This window comes from Carassius auratus, chromosome 1 (assembly GCF_003368295.1).
Source record: "Carassius auratus strain Wakin chromosome 1, ASM336829v1, whole genome shotgun sequence".
NCBI classification, from domain to species: Eukaryota; Metazoa; Chordata; class Actinopteri; order Cypriniformes; family Cyprinidae; genus Carassius; species Carassius auratus.
The window spans coordinates 8927399-8945056 of NC_039243.1; the positions used below are offsets into that span (position 1 = coordinate 8927399).

The window sequence follows — 17658 nt, forward strand, 5'->3', positions numbered from 1 at the left end:
TTGTTTTGACCCTCCTGCTGCCCATCTCCTACACAGACACAGAGTGGGATTCACACATAAAATATTAAATATAGATCATTAAATCACCAACATAATTTAACATTAAATTACATTTAAAAAAATACACAGTTACTATATTTTAATGGAAAACACTGTGTAGATGGAAGCAATTAAATTTTAAAATAAATATTCGTAATTTATATAAAATATATTTGTAATGTTTTTAATGGCATTTATTTGATCAAAAAATACAGTAAAACAGTATTATTGTGAAATATTATTATTGTACTGCTTCATATTTTTGTGGAAACTGTAATACATTTTTTTCAACATTTATCATATATTTGAAATGGAAATATTTTGGCACATTACTCACATTTCACTGCTGGCTTTATGTGCTCTATATAATCATGTATGTGAAGAATACAAATCTTGAATCTTGAATGTCTTTACTGTCACTTTTTGATCAATTTAATATGCTAAATCGTCTGAATTATGAAATTAATTTAAAACATGTGTCAAACATCTGAGTGGCCATCAGCAAGCACAAACACTGGCTGTGTACCTGAGCAGAGGGAGATGGCGCAGGCCACCAGAGAGCAGCTGGTGTTAATATATATGTATTTATATACATATATATATTTATAATTCTCCATTTGCTTGTTATGCTTCATCCAATGTAATGACACTTAAAACAAATCACAAAACTTTAGTTTTTTCTTAGATATTGTTATGGTATTGTCAATACTTTTTCATACCTGTAGGTATGGGGTGGAGGACTTTTAACCTGTGATCTGAAGGTGAGTCTCCTGAAACAGCTGAAACATGAATGCTTGTGTGAAATTCCTCCTTCTCCTTGGGAGGTTGGGCATTTTCTTAATATGTTACAGGGCTCTCAAGTGTCACGCATTGAGCGTGACAGTCACTCATTTCGGTCTTTTGTCACGCACTCCCGCCACACATTGTATTTCTCACGCAGAAAAACTATTTATAATATATTTAATATGCCGCAGCGCCCAAAAGTTATCTGGTCGCGCCGCTCTCACTATGGAAACCGGCAGGAATCAAGCGCGTTCTTAATCGAGCCTGTCACTTATCAGCCAATCAAAAAAAAGAAATAGGCTACACAATAGCCAATCAGAAAATAGCACTATTGTATCTGGGTAAGATTTAACACAACAAACAATGAAAAAAAAAGCATCCTGGAATTGTTCATCATCTTTCTCGTTCACTCACAGAGGAAACCACTGGAGCTCCGAGCATCACTTTGAGCACAAAGTAAGTAATGATCTCCTGTTACAACAAATTCACAACTTGATTGACACAAACAATGACAACTTGACTGCTGTTAGAGAATGTTTCCCAGATAATTAGCATCAGTTTTTCATGAGTGTCTGACAAATACACCTTTTCAACAAATACACCTTTTCTATGGATTGAGTGGTCTTTCTGATGATGGAATATGGATACACAATTTTAAAAAGTATTGTATCCCAATAACAATATATTCACCCCTCTGCCATTTGGTAGAAGATATAAGAGCATCAGAAACAGCTCTAGTAGATTTAGAGACAGCTTCTATCCTCAAGCCATCAGAATGCTGAACTTTACTCAACCATCTTCACTCTCCTAAATGGCACACTTGTCACTTTTTAGAATTAATCCTTCAACCTAAAGTAATCCTTTTTAATTTTACCTCTTCTATTTATCTACTTTCTATTTAAAAAAATATATATATTTATTTATGTTATTTATGTGTATATGACAATAAACTTGAAACTTGTATAACCCAGAGATATCCTATAAGAAGGCTGTATTTGACTAGCTTTCTCTATGTCTTCTGTCTCACTGATAGGAGAAAAACTCAATGTGGGTTTCATTACCAGAGCTACGCTAAACAGGCTCCTTGAGGCTGGAGAGGTCACATCATAGAAGGCTCAACAATTCCAGCAGGAAAGCACTGGCATTTTTGGTCGGAGCTGTGGAGTATGCCATGGATAAACTCCTGTTGAAAGATGCTCTCCTGTAGCATGCCAGATTTATTGATGTGCAGCTAAGAGCTGAGTGTGGGGTTGAAGATGCCCTATACTTTGTAGATTGAGGGTATTTTCGATGGTTGGTTTGAACAAAACCTCAATACGAAACAGTTTGTCTCTGGATGGGACATTGTACTCAATCATGACCCGGAAAATGGCTGGGCTTGAGCCGAACTGTTTCAAATGGGAGCCAACACCACAAATGATAAAGGAGACCAAAAAGGCAACAAACACTTACAACAAACAACACCAGTCATAATCTCTCTCTCTCTCTCTCTCTCACAAACATTCGCACTCAAACACACACACACACACACATTTTGTAAATGGAAATTGAATAAACACTTTGAATCTGGTTAAATTGTCAGTGTCATGTGTCAAATATTTTCTTCTGGGGGGGGGGGGGGGGGGGTTGTCACTCTTGCCTGTCTTCAAAACTTGAGAGCCCTGATGTTATATTTATAAATGTAGAGCCCCAAGGCATTATTAAGCGTATAACTAATGTAACACATACAATACTGCATAACAATACAACCATTAAATAAAAAAAATACTGTAACAGAAGTATAAATAACTTTTGATTAGTTCAGAAACCGCATATTTAATCCTCCCACTACTTAAAAATCCAAAAGAGGCGGGTCTACTGGGCGTGTCTCTAAACGGCACAAGCAGGAAACATGGCGTCGTTGGCAGGTCGACTCTCTCGGGCTTATTTCATTCGAAATACAGCAACACTGAGCCGCAACACCGGCCCAAAATCAGTAAACGCGACTTTCAGCCGAACCGCCGTGTCAACCGCATCGGGGGCTGTCCTTCCTAAACCAGTAAAGGTGCGTGAATACATGTCTAAACATCGCCGCCGGAGACTCCCGAAGGGACGCAGTAACCAGGAATGGGTGCTGTCCTAGCCAATGAAAATTAAGAGTGGTTTGACTGACATGACTAATGGCCAATCACATTGTTTGTGCTGCAAAATGAGGAAGTTCTTCGTGTACGGTTGTTTATAAAATCAATTATTTATGTAATTATTTATTATTTATTATTGTAACAACTGCGGGGTTGTTTTTGCGTGCTGCTTTTACAAAACGTAGTTTTATTTTAAACGCCGTTTGTACAGTTTTCGATCATCACACATATTATTATTATTACTATTATTATTATTATTGTATAATTTAATTTCCTTCTGTCATATTTCCGCAGGTCCCGCTCGGTCTGACCCGCATGACTATAGTGGTGGTTCCGTTCCTGTATGTCGGTAATCTGATCAGTAAACATTTCGCTGCTCTTCTGGAGGAGCATGAGATCTTCGTCCCAGATGATGACGATGATGACGACTGAGCGCAGGTACACGTGGTAGATCAATTTCATTACAGTATATATTGTGTATTACTGCGCGTATGTGGTTTTGAGAGATCCCTGTTCTTGTTCTTTCAGTGCATGTTTCACTCCAGCAGTCTGAAGGTCTTCTCTGAGGGGCCTGATGCAGTACAGGATATATTTATGCAATAATAAAGATTGTCAACACATTTTTGTGTTTTCATTACACTAACCATGAACGCAAAACCAAAAAAAAAAAAAAACCAAACCAAGTTTAATGCTGTTTTTATCTTTTCAAAGACAGTATGTCTTGAGGCAGCCCTCAGCAGTTGCCTCTCTTCTGTTTAATAAAGTTCTTGAATGTCAGTCGCTGGTTGTGTTAAGTGTGTGTGTTTTATTGTAATTGTTTTTATCTTGCAATCATATTACATTGAGATTCATAAACTTTCACACACATCCAACAGAGTTTTATTATAATCATTTTATTATTATTATTGGGTTTAAATTAAAATATATCTTGTCTTGAAAGCCTACAGTATTTATACACTTTCAGCACCATTGTAGTTTCTAATCAATAATATTTTTTAAAAAAGAGCTCCACATAACAATAGCCTTTATACACTGTATATGACTTATTGAGATGGAGAACCCAATGCATCCCATCCATCTGTGCTCTCATTGGTCAGTGCTGTTGGCTAGGAGACGCCCCTCCTCCAGAGCAGCATTAGTGAGTTTGAGGTGTTCTTTAAGTGCATTGATGTCTCTCTCACTGCGGCCCCGTAATTCAGTCAGCTCCACATACACCTGCTTGTAGCGCTCGCTCAATACTTCATTCTCCTGCAGGCACAGTATTAATACATATTAATACTGAAGAATAGTGATAAACACAGTTTATGTACACTACCATTCAGGCGTTTGGAGTTTGCAAGATTTTTTGAAAGAAGTAACGTCTGCTCACCATAACTGCATTCATTTGATCAAAAATACAGTAACAAAGAAAACGGTGAAATTGTGAAATATTATTACAATTTCATATAAGTGATATTTTTTCAGATGTAATTTATTCCTGTGATGCAAAGCTGAATTTTCAGCATATTTTCTTAATGTCAGTCTCATGTGATCCTTAATGTTTTTTTGGAAACTGATACATTTTTTTGTAACATTATAAATGTCTTTATCGTTACTTTTAATCAATCTCATATATCCTCACAGAGTAAAATTATAAATTTCTTCAAAATGTACAAATCTTACTGACCCCATACATTTGAAGTTTGATCTATTACATAAACTTTTTTTGTTTCTCTACAGTAAGACTAGGAGCATGTATGAAGAAAGTGAATAGTATTCATTTAGATTATATGACTTTCACAAACCAAATCTGTACCTTAGTAAGAGTTTGGACCTCTTTTCTGAGACAGCTGATCTCCTTGTGTAGAAACTCCACCTCGCTCTCCTTCACCTTCAGTAACATCTACAGACGGACAGCGTATCAATACTCCATCTACAACTTTACAATGCTGATGCAATTATTTTTGACACATCAATAGATGGCAGTGTTTGTTTAAGAAACACCGATCACATGCCCCGCCCCCTGATGACACCATCAGCCTCCACTTCAACTCCTAAACAAGCCATGCAACTTTTACAGAATGCATTATGTGTATTTGCCAAAATTTGATATAATTTTAGCTGGTTAGCATGGTCCAATTAGCCCCAGCTGGACCCCATCTGGACCCCAAAGGCATCTTCATTCTCACTTGTGACTAATAACCCTTAATTCTGTGTACAATCCCTTCTTTGTACTGAACAATGATATGTTTGAAGACTAAATATCACTATTTTCTTCTGGTTTGAAGACAGAGCAGGAAGTGCAGAGGAGTTAAAAAAATCAAAGATGACAGCCATCTATTTCCCCCCTTAATGGACAATGTGGGAGTGTCATTACACCTATGATCAGGGATTTATAATGGTTTTGTGGATTATTTTTGGACACAAAATTAAGGATTATAGGATAAGGATAACTAATTATTTGGTGAGATCAGTCTTTTTTTGTTTCCTATTTATGCATCTCTTTGGTGGAGATCGGCTTGACTTGATCAAAAATATAGCAAAAACTGTAATATTGTGAAATATTATGACAATTCAGCTGTTCTTTTGGGAATCTACTGTAAGATGTAATTTATTCTTGTGTTCAAAGCTGAATGTTCAGCATCATTCCCCCAGTCTTCAGTGTCACATGATCTTCAGAATCCCAAACTTTTGAACCACAAAAACATATTTTCGGGGATTTACATGCAGAGCTTTAACTTACATTGATTATAATATTCTAATATGTTTGTGAGATGCATTTTGTATGTCCATATAGATTCTGATAAATCAAGGTAAATCTGATAATGAAATGGTGGCAGGTATGGGTATGGGTTTTTCTACAGGTCAAAGGTCAAAGCCTCACCTCTAATTCAGAGGTGCTCCTTTCGTAGCTGCTGAGGGGAACAACTCCTGACCTCTGGCCTGTGATGAAGGATCGCATGAGACTTATCTCCTCCGTCAGATGTGCCTGCAGTTCCTGTGTTAACAGGAAGAGGAAATATGATTTTGACACGTCCAAACTAAAAACCAAACATGAAGACAAGCTCATTCACACACTCAAAATGAGACGATCGTTTATGGTTTTGTGCTGATCTGAAACCCATTATTGGAGAATGAAACCCATCCTCCAATAACCCTGATTAATATTAGTAATCCAGTCCTGGATCAGTGAACAAGACTCTCACGGACGCAGACATTTATTGATCAAGTTGATCAAAAGTGACAGTAAAGACTCATAATGTTACAAAAGATTTCTATTTCAAATAAATGCTGTTCTTAATCAAAGGACCCTGATCCTTATGTTTATTGACACAAAAACATCAAAAGCACAACTGTTTTCAACATTTATAATAATAAGAAATGTTTCTTGAGCAGCAAATCAGTATATCAGAATGAAGGATCATGTGACACTGAAGACTGGAGGAATGATGCTGAAAATACAGCTTTGAGCACAAGAATAAATTAAATGTAAATAATATATTTAAAAGTTAGAAAAAAGTTATTTGAAATTGAAAATATATTTCATAATTTGACCATTTTTTTTCTGTTTTTGATTGAATAAATACAGCCTTGGTGAGCAAAAGAGTTTTTTTTTTTTCAAAAACATTAAACATCTTACAGACCCCAAACTCTTAAACAGAAATTTCCCATAATTCTTTGTGTCAGCACATTACTGATAAAACATCAGTTTCACATCTAATGCATGTCACTTTATATCATACTAGACTTAAAAAAGCTTCCTGTGTTTGTCAGGAAGTAAAAAGAGCAGCCAAGTTCATTTTATCCAGACCAAAATCACATTATAATTATGGTTTCCGCATATCTGTGAACATCCCAGGAGGACTTTAATGTTTTTAGGTCCAGTTAGTCTGAGAACCAGGGTGGGTCCACACAAAAGTGTGTATAATATATTATTTAATTGGCAAATTCAGACTCTAGATGTTTACATTTCAGCATCAGATGGTGATTATTTGCCTCTCATCCCACTTCCTGTCTACCTGGTTCTCTTGGCGGAGCTGCTCCATCTCTCTCTCCTTCTGTCGGATCTCTCCGTTTTGCTCTTCAGTGCTGTTCTGGATGCGGTTGAGCTCCACACACTGCTGGGAATAACGCTCGGACAGACCGTCCAACTCCTGCTGCAGAGAGAGCGACTCGCGCCTGACAGACACACAGAGACATGCACAGATTAACTGAATTACTGATCCAACAATTGATTCTCTCAGTGAGACTCTTGTCAATCACAAACTGTCTTTTAAACACCTGACACTTTTCGCAGTAAAAGAGGCTGTTGTGTTCTGATTCTCCGCCGTGAGAGAGGAATCACAGATGAGAGCAATATATTCTCTGATTTTTAGAGAACTTAAATTCATACCAAACTCTTCAAAGATGCCTGTAATGAATCTACCACACAGCAAACGTTTTAACTGATAAATTAAAAAACGTTATCAGCAGAACCCAAACTCCATACAGTAGCTATATACCACTTAACCCTATAAAGCCTACTGTACCATATTTGATGGATAAAGGCTCTAATCTATCATCACGACCAAAATTGGGCTGAAAAACCCACAATTTACTACATGCCTTCTGTTGCTTGTTTGATAGTTTATACTTTTTTAGTAAGGCCTTTAAGTGTTATTATATACAAACGTCCACCTTCAGGTCATTGTTCATATATTGCTCTTGATTATCTGGCTAAATAGGCGAGAAGTGTAAATGTTGGCGTACAGCTGTTGTCTGATCGAGGGGTCTTTGGTCTCTGCTCCTCCATGACTCCTCAGCTTCTCAATCTCCTCCTGATGAGCTTTCCTCAGAGCCTCCATCGCTGCGGAATCGAGGACGAAAAGTATGATGAGAAGCTTAGTAGTTGAAATTATGGATAAAAGTCACTGAAATCTCATCTAATCTTGAATAAAAATCTGTGTTGTTTTAGCATCGCTAATATACTATTATATATTTTTTGTTAATATTTTGAATCAAAAATATGATTTTGAAATTTTTTGTTTTCACTTGGATTTTAGCTAAAGATTTATAAAATTTGTGTGTTTTATCATCTGGTTTATTTGTTAGTTTTTAAAATAAGTTTACATAGTTCATATTCATTTTAATTTATTAGTTTTAGTTTATATTCTGCAATATACACTGCAAATTAAACTAAAGCCTTGGCAACATTACATTTTATTTTTTTTTTACATTTTATGTCATATATTTTTTTGACTTTAGTTTTAGTTAACATTAACACAAACTTAATTTAATCACTATATTTACCATTATAATGTTCACAATTTTGGCGTCAATAAGACTTATAAAAAAAATATAATAATTTTTAAAGAAGTCTCATATGTTCACTAAGGCTGCATTTATTTGATCAAATATAAAGTAAAAACATGCATATTGTGTATTATTATTATGTAACTTATTGCTGTGATTCACATCATTCCTCCAGTCTTCAGTGTCACATGATCTTCATAAATCAATCTAATATGCAGCTCAAGACTCATTTCTGGTTATTATCAAAGTTAAAAATAGTTGTGCTGCTTCATATTTTTGTGGAAAACATAATACATTTTTTTCAAGATTCTTGATGAATAGAAAGTTCATCAAGAACAGCATTTATTTGAAATAGAAATCTTTTGTAACATTATAAATGACTTTACTGTCACTTTTGATCAAATGAATGCATTTCTTTCTTAAAGCATTATCTTACTTTTCTTAGACCCTAGTGTCACAGTTGTTCTGCGGCTCACACTGACCTTGGACTGCGTTCTTGGCTTCCTCCTGCAGCAGTCTCTGTTTGTCTGTCTCAATCTCTCTGCAGTCTCTCTCGTGCTCATCGTGTATCTTCTGAAGTCTCTCTCTGTGCTCTTTCTCCATCTGCTCCAGTTTCAGAGCGCAGGGCGCATCAGGACCGCAGACGCTGGGCCGCACACGGACCTGACGAAGAGCCTCGATCTGCTGCCTCAGAGACACCACCTGACCAACACAATGCATCCAGATCACACACACACACGCACAGATGATGCACATTAAATGGTCCTGGACCAACAAGGATGTCATGCTCGTCTAAATCCACAAACACACCTCTCGCTGAAGCACCTCATTTGTCGTTTGCAGATTCTGGGAACCAACCGGTGACCTCTTTTCTACGATTGGAAGCTGCTCAAAGTCCGTCCACTTCTTCTCGACGTCTGGCCCCATCTGAGCATCAGGAACCTGCACAGAACTCACGACCCCCTTCTTCAACTCAGCCCTGTCCCAGGGGTCTTTGCCCTCCCTGTTGCAAACTCTCTCCTGAAAGCACTTGGTCCGTTCCTCCAGACGTCTTTCGAGCTCTCGGTCGCGCCCCTCACCGGCCTCATTCTGGTTGGTTAACGCTGAGGACCCTGTGTTGGGTTCATCCTGATACGGACCGCCGACATCTGACCCCGGCTCATGGGGTGCGGGAGAGGTTCGGGGTGGTGCATTCTGGGAACTAGAGTTCTCTCTGTCGCTGATGTCTGGGTGTCTGAGAACAGGCAGAGATATCAACATCTTACTTAAAACAGGACCCTGAGTCACACCTCAAACTTCACACTGTTAAACTTCAACAACACTCAGATCATTTTAAAAGTCCAGAGCAAAATCTTTCAGATGACCATAATCAATACAGCCATGCTTTATTATGGATATTTAATATATTTTGAATATCCATATAAATACTTTATGGGTGAATATCATGTTTCAACCTAAAAAAAAAGTTTAAAAAATATATTTAGCACAAGGATTAAAGCGTTGTTGTATTATTATGTTTTGTATTGAGATTAAGAAAATTAACACTAACTCTTTATTTATTTATTTATTGATTTAATGACAAATAAGCACAATTTCCCACCCCAAGTTCTCCTCACCGTAATTTATAGTTAGTTAATTTAAAGGTTGTAATTTTCATCAGTATCAATGATATTTTTTTAATTTGTATAATTTAAAGGCATTATAGCAAATACTACCATTGTGTATTATAAAATATGCTTGTCATGAAAAAAATATCCTACGATTTTTTATTGTCAAACTTCAAAATATATATATTTTTCTTTGTTTCCAGAAATTTTCTTGACAGTTTTCATGAAATCCGCCCCTTACTGACTCTCGTCACTTGTCATACCGGACGCTTTCAGCTGAATTCGTGAATGAGACTCTGCTCCTCAGTGTGTCGATCCAGTTCCTCCTGATTCTGGAGGTCATCGCTGACAGGGTCACCGCTCCATCACGCATCTGCCGATCAATCAGACAGGATTTGAGATACATGACCACATTGGGAATGTTATTCATTTTTTGTTACTTAACTTTTGTGACAAGTTCTTACATGCAATTGAAGTCCATAGTTTTTATCAGCATCAAATTCCTCCACTCGCAAACAGTGACGTAAACAAATCTCACCATCCGCCTCATTTCTCTATCAAGGAGAAAACCACAGAATTCAAGATATCATTGTTAAATCTGATCATGCATTCATGTACTATTACAACTATTGTACTTTCAGCTCCACATTTAAATTTATTCTATGATTTCCTAGTGACCTATCTGTACAATCCATAGACAATCATTTGCATGGCAATTTAAGTTATTCTCGCTCACCTCCTCGGCCTCAGAGTCTCTATAATATCTCAGTGCTGAGTCAGAGACAACGAACCAATGCTTCCTCCACTGCAAAAAACAAAACACACACACACAAGTACTTCATAGTTGCCAGTATCTATATGCATGACAAAGCAACAGATTAATATTACATGATAAGGAAAACCTTGATTATCTTTGCATACAATTTTCATCAACATAAAGATTTAAGGTAAAATTTATGGTGGTCACCATTTCCAAATTTTTAGCTTTGTGCTTTTATAATTTCTTATAAATAAAATAAAAATTCTGTGTTAAAATGAACTATAGCAAGTCATGCTATGCCAATTTTCCTATAACAGCCACATACAGTCAGTCACTGGTCATGCAATGTCATGCAGCAGGTCAAGCCTGTATCCTTACCTCTACATCTTCATCCAGCATATACATCCATCCCTTTTTACAGCTCAGAAGATCAAGCTTTTTTGGAAACAGAATGTAAAAGGAACTCAATATATAATCAACTCGTACCGTAAAAATCTTTCCAGAGCAACAATACGACATTCCAGAGCACAGTAATCCCGAGCACGAGACATTCCAGAGCTCCACAACGAATCATTCCCTCAAGCATTTCACCAACACACACATTTCAACCACTTACCGACATGTGTATCCGGTTGTAGGAGAAAAAGAGGAAAGAAACTGTTTTCCGTTGCTCAGTTCTCTCTAGTACATAATGTCTCAGAACTGTGTGTTAAACGTGCACTAAACAAACACGAATTCGCGCTCATTTAAGCAGATTCCCACACATAAATATTGCTTTAAAAATAAACACAAGTACAAAAACGTTAAAACATCCTTGCGTGACTAGGCAAGCATCTCTAACAGTTGGTCACGTGACCTGAAGCTTCCGCGAAGAGGCAGCTCGCGGTTTGACACATAAACACTGACAGTCCTGAACTGTACAGCTTCTCTCAGCATCATTTACGCTTCACTATAACACCTATCTAACCTAAATATAGTGTACTTTTTGTCTGGGAGCTCAAGGGTGTGTTTTCGTCCGTTTTGTGGACACAGACACCTGCTGAAACCGAAAGCAGTCGTGAGTGTAACGTGAGGTGGCTTCACCTGCATCTGACGGGGCTCTTCTGGTCCTCTGCGTGCTCCGTTTACCGTCCTAATGCTCTCTCCGGTTTTGCTGGACCTCTGAGGACATATTTAGAGAGATATTAAGCAATCTGTTTTAATGGTGTCTGAAGAAAACATTGAGGCATCCTGGGTGTTTTTTTACGTGGGTTGTTATGCGGCTAGTAGGTTGTTGCTAGGAGATTACACGTCAAAAATAATAATAATCTAGTCTCAAAATATGTCTTGGATGCTTCTTTCAGTCAGTGTAAGTCTATGGGATTGATTTTTATTTCTCCAGTTTAATCACCTGTCCAAATATGCACCATTTGTATTATTTATGTATTTTTTTGGCTCAGCAGAATAGGTGGCACGTGGGACAGCATGAGTGAGAAAGGGAAGTAGTGTGTGAAACCTATGACATGATGCAGTGCTGTTGGTTTTTGAGGAGCCTCCCCTCTCTTTGTCTAGACGTCTGCGCTCTTTCTCTATGTGGCCTCGTCCTCTCTCTCTATTTCTCTTCCTCTGCCTCGCTCTTCTGAAACCTCGTGCTCACAGTCATATCTCCATCTCCATTGCTTTAACCACAGAAAGCAGAAGCAGAATTTACTGACAGGGTTTCTTCTCTCTTGTCAACATGGTTGCCAGTGTTTCACAAAAACCTTCAGGTTTCAAATTGCATCCCAGGGATAAAAATACACGTTTTTTGTCGAGGTCCCCTTGGTAAAATTCTCTTTCCAGGGGCTAAACATCACATTATCTGGGTCGCTTCAACCCGCTGCGACAGTGAAGTAGTCAACACTGTTTACCACTGAAATGTCACTGAAAGTGCAAAAAAGGGTGTCAAAATTAACACGTTAACTTTTAAAGTGCCCCTATTATACCATTTTCAGGGTTCCTCATGTTGTTTTGGGAGTCTCCTACAATAGGTTTACATGCATGCAAGGTAAAAAAAACGCTTTTGTTTTCTCAAAATATGCATTTAATATCACCTCATTTTCCAGCCATTCTCAAACGATTCTAAGATTCAGTTTTTCTAAACTCCTCCTTTCCGTCAGGCTACTCTGCTCTGATTGGTCAGATGGCCTAGTCTGTTGTGATTGGTCTACCGTGTGCAGTGAGTGTCAGAAAGATAAGCCCATTTTGAAGCTGGATACAAAATATAAACAAACTGTTTATTATTTATCATACTTACAGGCCATGATTCAGTGGTGCCAGCTGGTCCAAATAAACTGGGTACTGAGCTATCTTTCAAGAGTAAGTGTTTTGTGAATCCCCCAGTCGTCAGTAAAGTTATGTCTTTGTGGGAGGGGTCAAGTTGTTTGTAGCCGGCCAATGTAGAACATAGGTGGGAATTATGCAAATGTATTACCCAGTGATGTGTGGCCATCACAGAAGTCAAATTCGAATTACTGAAGACTTGTTTTGACTGTTCAAAGTCAGTTTTGGGAGACAATAACTTAATGTGCATTTTCAGCTAGCATACAGCTATATTACACACTGCATGAAAGGCGATATTGGAAATGACATAATAGGGGCACTTTTTTTTTATGTTGAATACTAATAGTTCTATCTTATTTACAGAGAATAGTCACTGTTTTGTTTTCATATTGACAGCACTAGTTTTTAACAGTTTTTTTCTTAGAGATTGACGAGAATCAGATCTGGATTGTTTGTCCGAGGTTCTGCCATTCCTGCGGCTTTTGTTTTTCGAAGTACTGTTTTTTAGTGAACCATGTTCATCATAATCTTGATAAGATGTTGAGGCACCGGGGCTGTTAGAACCACTGTTGTAACTGTTGTAACCACTGTTTCGACTGACACGGCTTGTTTTGTCATCACAGTAGCCTACTGTTGGAGAGAAATCCTGGCTGTTGTAGCCAGTATTGTGGTTCCCACTCTTTTGACTGCTGCAACAGCTATTGCGTTCATTATAATCGCCATCAATTTCCACATCAATTTCCACAATTTTGATCAGCCGTTCCTTTCTGCAGAATTACTCTGACTCTGCTGAACTTGCAATTGATTTGAGATTCTTGTACAGCTTTTCAGAATCCAAGCTGTGCCCGCAGGAGCTCTGGGAGGGGCTTCTTTTGTGGGCGGTGCTAAAGGATTCCGCATATTTATTCAGACCCGAGCTTTGTGAGGGACATGTGGTGCTCGCGACCAGTGAATCTCATCTTCCTGATGGAGTGCATTTCCCAGAAGCCTGGTGAGAGGACGTGTGGGACGTCTGGTGACTGTGTGTGGTGGAACCTCAGCACTGGGATGAAGAAGTTGGTATATCTCGGACTGCCGGAGCGAGGGCTTGCCCGAGATTGGCTGTCCCCACGTCTGAAATTTGAATAAGACATGTTTCGCTGGGGGGAGAGGCCACTCATTGCCTCGTTGCTGAGATTTTAAGAGCGCCTCCTATAGGATGGGAGACCAAGGTCTGGGTTTCGGAAGGGGATGGTGGCTTTGCGTTCAGGACTGTGGTTGACTGGAAGAGGGTGGCCTCTCTCGAAGTGGCACACAGAAGCAGAAGGACTTTCATCTTCCTGTTCCCTGTCCCGTGAGGGGAAGCGATTGGCTCTTTTAAAAACAGCACAGCTGCTGCTTTTTTTCCGCTTCTCTTCTGGTCTCTGTATGAGGAAGGCATGTCATTGATACTGTGCTGATGAGTGACTGCACCACATTACATATTTTTGCCCAGTTTGGACCTTTTTTATTAAAAAAATAAATAAAAGGATTCTTCTAAATAGTATTTCATATGTAAGTCTTTTCAGGGTTAAATCTCACCTGTGTGGCTAACACTTCCTCTTCTGCTTGTGTTGGCGCTCCCTCTACTGCTCTGCATCACAGAGCGACTTTCTGAGCGCTGAAGAGTAGTTTCCAGTCGAGTCATGCTTAGTTCAGTAATAATTGTTCCTTTAGATTGCAATTCAGTTCTTCAGGTCAACTCTCAGAAGTCACGCTTTGGTCTAGAGCTGTTGCTTGTGTTATTTTCTAACTGAAATATATAGAATATAAATGAATTCGATTAAAAAATATATTTTTATATATAAAATAATTTTAAAATAATGGAACATTAACTTACCTTTCTTGTCTATATAGTTTATTGTTTTATAAAAAATGTAATACATGTATTCTAATTTTTATTTTGGATTTATGAAAAAAATTGGTATGTTGCTTGGTGAAATTAAATTGTAAGTAAATGATGTTATAAAATTTTATTTAAGTAACAATGTTTTTATGGTTTCAGTTTTAGTTATATATAGTTATATATAATAATAGTTTGGGCACCTCTGGTTTGAGCAAAACCGATTTTTGCCAATTAGTCCGATTCTTTTTTTCTGTGTACTGTTGAAATTTTGTTGTGCATTGTGCATTTAATAATTTGCTTTTAAACAACAAAATTCATTTTAAATTTTCTGAGTTTGGTTTTATTGTAGATCATCTGGCTCCTCTGACGGCTCTTCAAATTGACGGTACACACCAGATTGATGCACACGGTCAAGTCATGAGACGAAGTAGCACAGAACAAACTGACATCACAGCGGCCGCTTGTTCAGGACGTATCACCTTTATTTCCCTTATTGCCAGATTGTGACAGAATCCAAGCACTGATGGATCATTTAAATCTCTTGAGGTGATAGCAGAGACTTTTAACTCCTAAACACAGCGATAAGTGCAATTTTAGCAGGATCTGTACCAGAAACAGAACATTTTAATGTAATTTAAAGTTCCCTGAGGCTTAAAGATTCAATGGTTTTTATGCCAGAGCTCAAGTAATGTTACATTTTACAGTAACTCAATTTAACATCTGCATATGTGTTTGAGGCATGAGCTTACAGCACAAACATACAACGTTAGCAAGACATGCACCTTTTAACGTAAGATGAGCGTAACCAGCAATGATGAAATATAACAGCACATAAGTCAATCCAAAAGCAGAAGTCCACAAACCTTCTCAACGTTTCCAAGACTTCACTAATGCCCTTGTCAGTGTCTTGTATCGCTCCTTCTTCTCTCCATCTCTGCAGCTCTCCTCCTCTGGCTCTTTCCTTCATTACTTACGGAGCAGGAGGTGTAACTCAAGCTAGACTCTGTCTCTCCTCATGACTGTTTCATCACACCTGCTCTGTCCCTGTTGCACCCGAGGCCTCTTCCTTGTTCTCCTGTTCCCAGTTTGCATGTTGTTCTCCTCGTCCTCTGTGTTCTTTAGTTATTTCCAGTTCTGCCTCTGGTTCTTCCCCAGTCAGTTTTCCAAAACGCTGGTCCTTCAGCTCCCAGACCTGAGCCATGCTCTCGCAGCCCAGCTGGATGTGACTGATGACTTTGCGATTCGAGTACGCTGCTGTGTTGTATTTTAGCATCCATGTTTTTCTGGAATATAGTGTTACGGTCTGTTCCCTGAGGACTCTATGATCGGCTCATTAAAACACAACAGGATCACAGAACAAACCTCTTACACCCCTCTTTGTTTTTCGTGAAGTCACACTGATGGCAGCTCAAGCTCTAGTGCTCATTCAAGTGCAGAATACTTTGATCTTCTTGGCACTTAGCAAAAGCCTTCTAATGAAAGCAATATTATGATTGCAATATCATTTTAATATAAAATGCCTCACCCGTTTTTACTCTTAAGGAACCAAAAAACTTGTTTCATTTGTTTGCACCAGTTGCTACAAAGGTGTTCTAAGTGGTTGCTATAGTGTTTCTATATGGATGCTGCAATGAGTATGTGGTTACTAGTGTGGTGCAACCTACTTTGAGTTTACTAAGTGTTACAGGTATTGAAAGCTCCATAACTTTAACTATTAGTAGTAATAATAGTGAAGCTACTCTTGGTGAAAAGAAAGTATAAAAATGTCTTAAATAAAGCTGTTAATATTTGATCTCAGGATGAATATCTAAATCAAGTGAAGTACTTTACTGAAGTAGTTACGTTGAGACATATCAGAGAAGACCAAGAGACGTGAGCTGAAGGCTCCCCATTGTGTCTCATCCATGGCCATGTGGGGTCTAGCTGGTGTTTTCTGCCTGCAGGACGCTTTGACTCAAGAGGACAGACAACATCTGTCGTTCTTTGCCCCCTCCCTTCCCTCCATTCACAGGCACACACTGCCTCTCCCAAATGGTGCTCTTTTGTATCGGCTATTGTCCGCCGCTACATTGTGACTCTGCCTGTTCCCCAGAGCTCCATTGATGAGTGTTGTAAGAGACCTCAGCCAGAACTCCTCTGAACTTCTCCTCGAGCTTAATGTTTAGCCATAAAAGCTCAACAAAAGACATTTTGTTTTCTAGCTGCATCAGTGTTAAGATACAAAATCTCATACAAACTGTCTTTTAATAGAAAGCGCAAGCGAACATCATAAAGAATAAAAAGTACTTTTTTTTTCTTGGTTGTTTTGGTGATGTGTGTTTGAAATCAAGAAAGGCTTCTCTGCCAAAACACCTGCCAAGTAGTTTCATCCAGTTAGGAAATGTGCCAACTGGTTCAGTTTTTTTCCCTTCCCAAAGCCTTAAATTTCTCTCTCTAGTCTGGTTGGAAAACTTGTAAACATCCTGCAGCTATTTGACGGCATTTCTCAAAGGCCCTTCTCTTGAGCGATGCACCCGCGGCAGGCAGAATGTGGGGTAAAGCCATGAATAGCCCAGTATGGGGTGACCGAGAGGCCAGAGCAGATGTTAATGATTAGCTTCGTTCTCATCCCTATAAAGAACCCGCATCCCAATCTACTCCCCATTTTCTAAAGAACCATTTCCAACCCTTACAGAGTGGCACACATAGAAGTCATAAATCCAGCACCCAGAAAAGACTTGATTGAATATGCGAACCACCACAAAAGAGGCTTACGAGAAAAGAAGCTACTATTTAGCAGGGTCTCACAACACTTTAAAGGTTTTGCAGTTTGTTTTTGGTGGATCGTGTGGTTTATAAGTTTGTCTTTTCTTTAGGCCGAAAAAATTCTGTAACAATTGTGTATGTGGTAGGGGTAATAAAACAATGAAATAC

General features: G+C 38.4%; 2 protein-coding genes across 5 annotated transcripts; one reads left to right on the top strand and one right to left on the bottom strand.

The window, feature by feature from the left end:
* The first annotated feature begins 2662 nt into the window (after positions 1-2662).
* LOC113058467 (essential MCU regulator, mitochondrial-like) lies at positions 2663-3721 on the top strand. Its single transcript, XM_026226438.1, has 3 exons — positions 2663-2866; positions 3237-3380; positions 3471-3721. Exons 1-2 carry the CDS (start codon positions 2714-2716, stop codon positions 3372-3374), a joined length of 291 nt encoding a protein of 96 aa, XP_026082223.1. The 5' UTR covers positions 2663-2713; the 3' UTR covers positions 3375-3380; positions 3471-3721.
* Positions 3722-3830: 109 nt separating this feature from the next.
* Positions 3831-12049, bottom strand: LOC113058276 (TRIO and F-actin-binding protein-like). Of its 4 annotated transcripts, XM_026226242.1 has the most exons (13): positions 11971-12049; positions 11664-11741; positions 10959-11015; positions 10557-10625; positions 10285-10374; positions 10084-10193; positions 9024-9447; positions 8696-8915; positions 7671-7767; positions 6941-7100; positions 5806-5919; positions 4738-4824; positions 3831-4190 (listed from the first exon to the last, which is right to left on the bottom strand). In XM_026226242.1, exons 2-13 carry the CDS (start codon positions 11667-11669, stop codon positions 4029-4031), a joined length of 1596 nt encoding a protein of 531 aa, XP_026082027.1. In that variant the 5' UTR covers positions 11670-11741; positions 11971-12049; the 3' UTR covers positions 3831-4028. The 4 variants fall into 4 exon arrangements, with proteins under 4 accessions (XP_026082027.1, XP_026082109.1, XP_026081858.1 ...); XM_026226324.1 differs by lacking the exon at positions 11971-12049 and having other exon boundaries at positions 9039-9447; positions 11664-11838; XM_026226073.1 differs by lacking the exon at positions 11971-12049 and having other exon boundaries at positions 11664-11838.
* Between the last annotated feature and the right edge of the window lie 5609 nt (positions 12050-17658).

Bases quoted from the DNA above. Each gene is read 5' to 3' on its own strand.
- LOC113058276 (XM_026226242.1), bottom strand. The intron at 7,768-8,695 runs GTCAGTGTGAGC...TCGATTCCGCAG, and splicing joins AGCCAAGAACGCAGTCCAAG to CGATGGAGGCTCTGAGGAAA. The intron at 4,825-5,805 runs GTGAGGCTTTGA...GTCCGTCTGTAG, and splicing joins GGAGCACCTCTGAATTAGAG to ATGTTACTGAAGGTGAAGGA.
- LOC113058467 (XM_026226438.1), top strand. From the start codon at position 2,714: ATGGCGTCGTTGGCAGGTCGACTCTCTCGGGCTTATTTCATTCGAAAT. The intron at 2,867-3,236 runs GTGCGTGAATAC...ATATTTCCGCAG, and splicing joins TCCTTCCTAAACCAGTAAAG to GTCCCGCTCGGTCTGACCCG.